This window comes from Dermacentor silvarum, chromosome 9 (genome assembly GCF_013339745.2).
Source record: "Dermacentor silvarum isolate Dsil-2018 chromosome 9, BIME_Dsil_1.4, whole genome shotgun sequence".
Lineage (NCBI taxonomy): Eukaryota > Metazoa > Arthropoda > Arachnida > Ixodida > Ixodidae > Dermacentor > Dermacentor silvarum.
Genome location: NC_051162.1, coordinates 144,145,802 through 144,156,633, shown reverse-complemented (window position 1 = coordinate 144,156,633; position 10,832 = coordinate 144,145,802). Strand labels below are relative to the sequence as shown.

Genomic DNA, 10,832 nt, shown 5'->3' with positions numbered 1-10,832 from the left:
CAAGAACAGCCATCAGAACCTTCTCGGCGGCCCTCGTCTCTAGGAAAGCAGCTACGGTTGTCAACAAAATCTTCCAAGAACAGGGAGAAGACAATCTCACGTCCCCACACGTCACATGGTTCCCGGCCCACATGGGCAACATTTCCGGACCTCCTGACTAATCCGAACGAGCGGGCACACCAACTGGCGCGAGAACTCACATTCCGCGTCTGCGGTCCGCCCCCTCGCTTCAACCCAGCCTGGAGGGATCTAGACAACAAAGACCCGCTCGTATCATACCACAAAATCACTTCAAATCATAGGTTAGCACGAAGAATTTTTCCTCCTCCTCACCAAAACCTCAAAAAAGCACAGGCCGTCACTTACAGACAGTTGCAGACTAGGACATACATCACACCAACAACACTATGCAGGATCAACCCTGACCTTCCTACTGCATGCCCACACTGCGGCCACGAATACAATAACTTCGAACACATGCTCTGGCTTTGCCCTGCCAACGCGGACACAGACTTTCCTGACCAGTCCTCCTGGGACTCAGCGCTCAGAAGTACAGAGCTCATCGCTCAGCTCAAGGCTGTCCAGAGGGCCCGGGCCGTCGCCGAAGGACTCTGTCTACCGGCCCCGACCTGGGTGGAGCCACCGGATTGATTGGCGGGGCCTCCGGCCCCGCTTTAATTCTTTCTCCTCAGGACCTCGATAAAGTTCGTACGCACTCACTCAGGAGGCTTCAGGAACTTCAGGTTAAGTGTACTCAGATAGAGTGACGCGAGTGAAAGAAATTAATATGAAAGCAAGGCGAGGTCCAGTGGCGGTCGGAAGGAGGGGGTGTCATGGGCCGCTTCTCCCCCCCCCCCCCCCCCCCCCCCGGTGCACATGCACAAAACGACTGGCTACGCGTCCCCGTAAACTAGCGTCTGAGTGTGGAACAAGCGACTACATTTGTTGTTGGAGGAAAAAAGAACGGCGGCGCCGTTGCGTGGACGTCGCGGCCGTTCACCTACCTACTCTGCCGCCGTTCGCTGTGGCTTTTTTCTTAGCTTCCCTGCCCTCACGTACCTGCATCCTTACTATATTTTGTCGTGCGCAAATGAGCGTTCTGTTCGTCATTATTTCTTGTCCCGTTTTCTTGGCTACATTCCCCAGCAACAATTAAGATGTCCTCAAGTGTATTTACTTAATGAAACTCAGAAAGAAAAGGGAAGGAAAAGGCGGGAAGGGGGCGGGGGCCTATTATGTCTTTCCCAGACAGGCAAGTCGCATTCATTTCGGAATGATTTTCTTCCGCCCGGCATGGCATATGTCGCGACATGTTTTATAATCGTATCTTGCACTGTCTTTTTAATTTCTTGCCTGACTTTAGCTTGGACACCCCACATATAAACTGGAAAGAAGTCATGCCATGAGGATGCTGTTGTTACTGTGGGCTCAAAATACGATTGACATGGTTTTCCGTGTACTACTGCAACGAAGCCGCCAGGACACACAGAAACAGAGAGAATAACTTGTTGAAATGATTGCTTTAGGCCTCTGAGATACACCCGCTAGTTTGCGCTCAACACGCCTGAACGCAAAGCCACGGTAATTACTGGCAGTCGCACTCTCTGTACCTATAATTATAATAACAAATTCGTTAAATTATTTAGATCATAATGGTTACGCCATCCAGTTTGGTGTCGTTGAACGTCAGCTTCTTACAGAGCGACACGGTGAAATATATATAAATATAGTTGCAATCTGATGTTGGTGAAAGCCCTCTGCAAGCGAGATACTATCGGGATTAAGGTTGTCCCCGGAGACGTAAGAACACGAAAAACTACAACACCATTCACAACTTTTTTTGCGGCTTAATCGAGAGCGAAACCGAAACGCAAATTCGAAACTGTAACCTGAGAGCTGCAGCTCGCCACGATTGGCATCGATATCGCACTTGTGCGAAAGCAACGCGTTGGCGAGAGACGCCAGTGGAGTGGGATATAAATAGCAAAGGGTTTGTTCTTTATTCTGTGGCAGAGAGTACACGTGGATTGTGTCGTTGTTCTAGTGGATGTGCCCATGCGTTGATGTTGCTGTCGTGTTTACCAGTGATACGAGTTCTTAAATTGGCTTAAGTAAATTTCATAAACAGCTGAGCCGTCCCTGATACATCGTTGTTCTTTGTAAAGGCTGGAGCAGCAGGTAACGTGCAAAACTTGTCACTCGCTTCATCCCTGCTTTATTTTTATCGACGTTACGAACGCTTGTTTGAGCTGCGCTTACGTAGGCTCTGTTGGAGATCAAGGGTGCTTAGAGGTGTTGATTTAAAGGCAAGAAAATGAAAGAGAATAATAATTGAATTTGATGGCGAGAGTTCTCGCACAGAAAAATGAGGATATTGAGTTTGCGTCGAGGCAATCTAGAATGAACTGTTAGAGCCAGCGATGAGGGATGCGAAATCGAAACGATGGGCAACACTTCACGAGGTAACCGAGCTGGCAGCGTCTTTCGGTGATGCAAGAACGGCCAAATGTTATACCTGCGCCTGTTTGTCTCGTTTTGGCTGATTTTTACCTTGACGTCTTGCAATAAAGCGCTGAGAAATATTAGCCGACACCCTTTCCCTAAGACGGGCTTGTTTTACGTGGCACTCATTTTGTGTCGGAAGAGTAATACCGGTGTCATACGGTGCACTTTTGATCGCGATCAAGCCCGATCCGGATGGAATTTCGCGGTCGTGATAGGCTCCTTTGAGCAAGCTGCGAGAGGGAGCCAATCGCAGTCTAAAATTTCGATCCGGATCGGGCTTGATCACGATAAAAAGTGGTCGTGCGACGCCGTTATAAAACATCACTATTAGAGTGAGTGGCGCGCTTACTTGTATTAGTTGCCATGGTGTATTTAGGGAATGGTTTCCGCGATGCACCTCTGCCTGAGACTATGAATCTAATTTAGCCTACAAGCCCCGCCCCAGAAACGTATGTAAATGCCACTTAAGTCAAGTAACAGCATGCAGAAGCCACAGCTGCATTACTGATGGCGGAGGCTCCCACGAAATTCAGTGTTAGAGCACAAGTTCTTTCTTATTACTTCTTTAATTATGACTGCATGCATGTTCGGCTGTGCAAAATTGTCCTCAGTTTAAATTAGCTCTAGTGTTCCTTGTTATGGTGTCTTACACACTTGTACAGGCCACACGCACTTGCTTCATGTGCACTTTTTGCCTAAACAATGTTGCTACTGATATGTATTTTATAATTGTAGAGTGTGGTAGTAGTGAACTGCTCCACTTGTTTGTAAATTTCAAGATGCAGGTGCCACGCAGCGGTCATGGTACAACAAAGCACCTTATTTATTGGTTGAGTGATGAGGTTTACTTCGTGCCTGCAAATGAAGGGCCTTTGTAGCTTCTGGCTGTGTAGAAGCTAGAAGCACTTGTTGACATGCTATCAGTGTCTGAAACCAAATATACAAGTGTGTTCAGTTTTTGGGGCACATCGTGAGCTCCACGCATCCCTTACAAGTCCTGCACTCGCTTGCCGCAAGTGCAGGTAATGCTGGAAAATTGTTCACGGGCACAAATCGTGCAATACGTGATGTGAATCGTGATGGAGAAGCACTGGCATATTGCACTAATGAAGTTATTGAAGTGAATAGTGACTTTGGTTGCCTTACACCTAAGCCAAATAACCAAGCCTTTAGATTCTAGAAGGTACTTCAGCAAGTGCATGTGAATTGAATTGACCGTCTGCCAGCTATACAGCCTTGGATAGCCAGTTTTCAGATTGTTGGCACTCACAAAAAGGCGACCTTGGTAGTGCCGTTGCATGATTTTTGTAATGCTTTCAGTCATTTGAAACAACCATATGAAGCCAACAGACAGTGAAACAAAGGAAAGTGTCAAGGCAATTTTTTTGAAAAGCAATTTATAGATTTCATCAAGAGAGTAGAATAAAAGGGAACTTGCCTCTGCTGAAGCCAAACCCACAATCGGCTGATGACACTAGGGATGTTCTTACGTATTCGTGTCGGGTATTTCTTCATAGATGTCTTGTGTTTTTGTTGGGTATTCATGTCTTACATATTATGTTACATTTTTCTTAATAATTCGAAGCTTGAGTTTAAAAAAAGAAAATTGAATTTAACCTATGCTTTCCTTAATGCCATTGTCTCTTAACTTCGTTTAGTTGTAACAAAAAAGTTGACCCCCATATCCCAACCCTTCTTAGTTAACCACATAGAAGTATGGCAAAGTTACTTTGCAACATTTGTTAAATGCCACTAAGGTAAACAGGAGGCTGCTGCTTTGTAATGAACTGCGCATGGGCTTATGCATTGTGCCATCAGTAACTGTGTGCATGCAAACTTTTCATCGAAGTGACTACGACTTGGTGGTTCTCCGGTGACTACTGGTTGCTGGGAGAATGTGGCCCAAACTAAATTGAAACACCACCAAACCATTGGTAATTTCTGTATCACGATGGCCTCGCATGTCTAACTGCACGCAAAGTTCGGAAACTTTCTCTTGCGTTTACTCATTGGCCGGCATTCAGGCATTCGCCTCCAGACAGCAGTAATTACGATAGCGTGACACACTGTGCCAACAAGCATTTGTGCATGGCACGTAGTTTCGTGAAAGCATGCTCGCGGGTGCTTAAAGCACAACTCCAACAATTTTCGTAGGTTTACTAGCTGGTCTTTTGTTATATATTAAAAACATGGTCTCTATCATAAGGGATAACCTGTAATTTTCCGAGAAATTGTCTGTTCTGGAAAATTCGAGGAAAGACACGGGGAACCTTCACCAAAGTTGCTTTGAATCGGAATGCAGAATGCCCACAGTGTTTACGGCGAAGCTAGTATTATGCCTATATGAATGGAAGTTTTCCAATGAGCATTCGGAATGGCTTGCCACTAATGATGTGTACTGCAGGTTTTCGAGTGTGGTGGGTTGGTTGGCACAACAGTTCACACTTGTTAAGCAATCATCTCTCCCTAATGGGACACTAAAGAAAAATAATAAGTCGAGCTAGATTGATAAAGAATTAGTCTAGAAGTCTATCATTTTCTGTGTGCCAATATACAGGGTGTTTGAGTGAACACTTTCAAAAATTTTTGAAGGTTGCCTGTAGCAGATAGCACAATTCTAGTTCATGAGCTGGTGTACTCGAAGAGGCGTACATTACTTGCAGAAAAAATTGAAATGCACAATTGACTAACAAAAAATCACTAAGTCTTCAACTAATTTCCTTATGGCCCATATTGCAATTTACAAATTTTAGCTGTGGTGTTCACAAGGCGATCCGGATCCACTTGGAACGAATTCTTAAGATGGCACTACTTTAGAAATAATAATTCCCGAACTTTGCAGAGAAATGCATTGGCGTTCCAGTTATTAACAAAACATTGTTTGATGCATTGAAGCGAAAAAGTGCTTTCGTGCATAGAGATGCAAGTGCATCTCTATGCTGTAGTTATATCTTTTAGAAACACATTATTTAACATTATGTCCATGCTGTGTGGCTTTGCTTGGGTTCAGGTTTCCGGAGATGTGCACTTATTGACTCGGGGAGCTGTCGATGGTGGTGCCGGGGCTCACCTTGGCAGTTCTAAACACAGAGAGATGTGTCTCGGGGTGGTAGGACATTGCAGTCGCTCTCTGAACAAGCCAATACTGAGGTACCATAGTCCACAACGAACAAGTGGCACCAGTGCAATTTTAAATTTTCGTCATTTTCTCGCTTACAAAAGGTGTTTTCATTACTAATGATGATTTCCATACTACAGAAGCTCAATCTGGGTTGACCTAATATTTTACTTTAATGTTCCTGTAGCGATTTCTCAGTTTGTGGACGTCGCAATTGTGGCCACCTGAGTGGATTGTTTGTCGGAGTGGTTAAGACATGCACCACGAATGCAATGAGAAACATCATCGTATGCATGCAAATACAGTCAAATCTCGTTAATTCGAACTGCCGGTTTATTCGAACTAACGCTGTGATCCCGTCAAAGTTATGTGTATTTCAATGGGGGAAAACGCTCGGTAATTCGAACGAGAAAGCATTTGCTATGCTTAATTCGAACATACTGCGGACCGACAATGCTCTCAGCGGCGCGCCAAATAATGCGGCGGCGCCTCCGACCGGCATTGCTCCGACACCGCCATAGAGAAACAGCTTAGGAGAGACCCCTTAATGCAGCAGCGGAGGCCCAGTCCGCAAACGCAACTGCCCACGCCGGCAAATGCTCGCTTCCCGATAACGGCAGAAAACGAAACTTTAGGGAGGCTAATCTGCGCCGGGCCGGCTGTACCAACGGTGCCGGCATGGCCCTCGTTGGCATTGTTTTCTTCGTGTTGCTTCACCATGGGTTGATGTGGAAGCTACACAGCTGGTTTGAAGCTGAAGGCCAACAGTGGCAACATGCCTAGTCTTGAGGCAGCAATGACAGCAGTGTTGACGCTGACTCTGAATGGCTTGAGCCAGAGCCATCTTATTTATTGGTTGAATGATGAGGTTTACTTAGTGCCTGCAAATGAAGGGCCTTTGTAGCTTCTGGTTGTGTAGAACCGGTGCCCTTATTTAAGGTGAGTGCTGTTTGAAGTACTATTTTGTTTGAGCTTAAAGTGGCTGGCTTGAGAATCCCAATTAGAGCGATTTCATTTTGTATTATCGCACCCCGCAACTTCGTATTAATTTTCTGCAACAAAAGCATGAGCATTATGCAAGGAAATGAGATACAATTCCCACTAAGGCTGCTGCTGATGTAAAAGCTACATTTTGAATTGATAGTTATATTGCCATATTTAATCAAATTTAGGCGAATGCTTTTCCTTTATAGTCTTGCTTAGAATCGGGGATGTGGTTTTGCCACAACCACCAGACACTGAACATTGCAGAAAAATCACTGCCGCAAGGACAATCACTGCTGTCAGGACACAAAAGAAGTGGCAGTATCGGTAACAACGGTGGTCATACAGGTGAATGAGGTTGCAAACTGTGAAGGCGTTGCTCGGAACATGTTAAGATACATGTCTACTTCAGCATACGTCGGACATATCTACTTTGCTTAGTCAAGTAGCAACCAGGCAGCCATGGCATGGGTGGAAATTTCGTCTGGTCTGGGAATGCGAGAATTCCGAAAGAGTGACATCTTGACTTGTTATTTTTGCAATCGAATGTCTTTCTTTTTTTTTAAGAGTGACCAAGAAGTGTTAGGGCATAGCCTATATGCAGTTGACTCCAGACTGAGGCAGTTGGCATCCCACGGTAGCATTTTTTATCCTACGTTAGACCTAACTGTGGAGATGATGGTCAGGGGGACCAGTAGGGAAAGTGTGTAGAGTGTATGAAAGATAGCAGGTGATGAAACATGACCCTGCATTAATCATGCTCTCTGTTTCACCTGTGTGCATTCACTAGCTGGTTCACTCATGTTCTAGCATTTGGCCTAAGTTATTCCATAGTGGAGAATTAACTGAACTGTAAGATACTCTATTGTGTCTCATAGCCCAAGTGATAGTTCTAGTCATTGATTACCACTGGTCAGTCAGCCTGTGTTCTTAATAGTGCTCCGCCGGTTGCACAGGATGGCATCTATGAAACAAAACTGACCGGTTTGGAAGGGCGGACTGCGTGAAGCTAGCCTTGAATCCTTGTTCTGCGCAGTACAGCAGCCATGGTACCACCCCCACTGGATGCTTCAGCCCAATTCGTGCTGTCGGACCTGCTTCCACACGAGGAACTGGCTGCCGAGATGGAGGACTTCAGATTAGTCTCGGAAGTGACAGCGCCACGAAGGGCCTCTGCCACATCCAGTGCACCTGCCACATCCAGAGAGCCTACCAGGAATGCTGACAGCACAGTTATCAAAAAGTCGGAAACCTCGGGATCAATGACTAAAGTCCCATCCCCGCAGCGTGCCTCTGCCAATCGCCACCAGTATGGTGTCACTGCAGACAGTACAGATGATTCCGAGTCAGAAGACTCGGACACGACACCCCGACCCTTCAAATCGGCGGCTAGGCCCTCTTCTGGAGGCAATTCCAAGCCTTCTGGCTCTTCTGGAGGCAATTCCAAGCCTTCTGGCTCTTCTGGAGGCAATTCCAAGCCTTCTGGCTCTTCTGGAGGCAATTCCAAGACTTCTGGCTCTTCTGGAGGCAATTCCAAGACTTCTGGCTCTTCTGGAGGCAATTTCAAGACTTCTGGCTCTTCTAGCGGCAATTCCACGGCTCCTGATGAGCCACATCATTCTACGGTAAGCCTATGTCTGCTCTAAACTGAAGTGCAAACGTTCATTTTACAATATTTCTTGTCATTTGTTCTGTAATTGGTAGGGGACATTCATAAGTATGTTTTGTACTGCTTGTACATCTCTGGCCGCTGTGTTAAACACACTGTCAGTATTAATGAAGTGCTTTAATGTACTGTACCACACAATACTGTGCAGCTAGCTGCCAAACGAATTAACTGGCGGAGGGGTGCATTGTGAACTGATGGAATTGTTTTAAATATGTGGAGAAGGAAAAGTGTTGCGGTTCATTCAAACCCATATGAGTAAAGGAAATGAAACCAAAAAATTTTAGTAAGGGAGGCTGATAAGAAGGGCAGAACTCCCAGATTGCCCTTATGAGGCGCAATTATGGAGTTGTGTGGCAGTTATCCATGAAGAATCTACAAACCTTACCAGTTCCCTGTCTGACGCATATGCATTGTTATAGTTCCCTAGGTTGCTGCAAAACCTCTGAGCAAGAAGTTTTTGGAAGTTTTTGGCAGCATGTGAAAATTACGCCACGTTGTATTGTTAAGAGCTTGGCTGCGATAAAAGGCAGACATGTCTACCACTAGCCAATGCACACATATTTGTTTCTATGATGTTGCAGTGTTTCTACTTTGATGACAAATACTGCAGTGCAGGGCTTATTTCTGCAATATGGAAGCAAAAGCTCTGTTGCAGCTTCGCACGATCTTTTCCTTGCAAATGCTAAACAAGAAAAATGTGGGCAGCTTGCACTAGTGGTACAAGGCGGTACAAACAGAGGAGCTGGTGATCGACTTAGTTTCTTCCAGGTTTTAGTAGGCGTGGCTAAGTTTTGCCAGGAAATGCTAAGTGCTGCTAGGCACGATATTCCGAATCAGCCTGCTGCCGACGCACAGATTTTCGCTTGGCCGCGCGACGCACTTCAAGATTAGCGGCTTCTTTGGGTGTCCGGATCTTGGGTGGTCATCCCATGTCAAGGCTACATATACTCGCCACAGAGTCGAGAGTTCTGCCACCGTCGCAGCGGCACCGAGCTTTATCTTCCCGGTGACGTCACGGCCAAGCTGCACCTCCACACTTGCCGGAGTGTGGCTGGTCGAAACCTGCCAAGCCGCTGCCAGAGGCACCTGTTGCAGTCACGGACACCGCGCGTGTTCGGCGCAAATGCGGAAAAATCGGGGAAACGCGGACGGCGTTGGTAGGAGCTCTACGTGTTGCCTTGTTTGTGCTGCTACAATTTCTTTCTCTTTCTCTCGCTCTCATTTTCTCTTTCTCTCTCCCGAGCATAGCGCGCGCCACGCGCGTGCTCTCGTTTCCTTTCCTTAACGTCCCATGTCAGGGCAACATGTGCACGGCACGGAGAGGAGGCAAAGCACATGCCGCTCGCGAGGTGGTTGCTAGGCAACGCGTGGTGATGTCATCGCCAAGAGCAGTTTTTGTTTGCACTACGTGGCGCAACGAGGAGCTTAAACAGCTCCGCTGTTAAAAAGGCTTTCTTATTTCACTGTTCCATGTTGCTTGGCTTTAAAAAATGGGCATTAGGTTTTCTGACAGTTCAGCTTGGTTTCTTCGTGGCATGATTTAATACCACAGATGCACTGGCAGTTACACTTTGCTCAAATGCTTCAACAGCTTACAGTTTGTGATGTGCTGTTTCATTTGATACACATGTGGGAACGCGTACATACTGAATTGTAGGAAAATATCATCTTCACTTTGATAATTTCTATCAGTTCCCTTAGTGGTACCAAAAATTGCGACAGTAGACATGTGCAAAAGTATTGGCAGAGGTTATGTAAAAGGGACATTGAGGAGAGAAAAAAGTTGCATTAGCATATAACGATTCCACAATAAAAAAATATTTGTTACTACTAGAGGAGGTATCAAAGATTCAAGAAGACGCAAATGATAGATGGGTGGCAACGCCGCGCTGAAGTTCCCGCATTACCTCGCTGTGACGCCATGGATTTAACAGCAGCTGCTTCAGCCTAGTTAGCTTGTTTATTGTTAAGGAATGAATATATTGTATTTTAAAGGAACCGAAGACTCGTATTACCAAGCTTCAAGAACTACTGAATCACTGCGGCCTAAATGTATAAAATTACCATGAAATCAATGGTATCACACTGACACAATGGTACTGGTGTATCAGCACTAATTCAGTGTTTCTCGTGAGTGTCTTTTTTTTAAGTTGAGTGCCGCTGTTAAGAGTTAAGTGCGGCAGTTTATTAATAATGCTAACGAAACAGAGATTTTGTGAACATTATTCATGACAACATTGAATGGAGGTTGCTGAACCAGATGTCAGGCCGAAAAGTATGCCATGGGTATCTTTCCATGCACACAAGGTGCTGCTTTCCAGATAAGGCAGGCTGGCTTGTACATCTACATTTACTGAAAACGGTGGGAAAAGTCTGTGTGAGAAAGCCGTACAACAATCGCCCGTCACCACTTTTGCATACTGGTAATGGTAATGCAGTTGTGCGTCTTGATTATGACCCTTGTTAACATTGGCGACTCTGTTTATAGACAACAGTTGTGGGTACCGAACTTTTTCCGGTGAATTTGTGCCTCCTTAATATGGAAGCCTGCGGCCT

The 10,832-nt window shown here is 45.7% G+C and overlaps 1 protein-coding gene across 4 annotated transcripts in view; it reads left to right on the top strand.

Annotated features, from left to right (window-relative positions):
* The first annotated feature begins 1,958 nt into the window (after positions 1–1,958).
* The window catches only part of LOC119464465 (uncharacterized transmembrane protein DDB_G0289901), a 67,581-nt gene continuing 58,707 nt past the window's right edge, over positions 1,959–10,832 (top strand). For 2 of the 4 annotated variants that reach the window (XM_049656406.1, XM_037725456.2), the window contains exons 1-3: positions 1,959–2,178; positions 5,516–5,655; positions 7,644–8,232. In XM_049656406.1, coding sequence (XP_049512363.1) covers positions 5,600–5,655; positions 7,644–8,232 — 645 coding nt within the window. In that variant the 5' untranslated portion in view covers positions 1,959–2,178; positions 5,516–5,599. The remainder of the gene's footprint in view (positions 2,179–5,515; positions 5,656–7,643; positions 8,233–10,832) is intronic. The other 2 variants (XM_049656408.1, XM_049656407.1) reach the window with 2 other exon arrangements.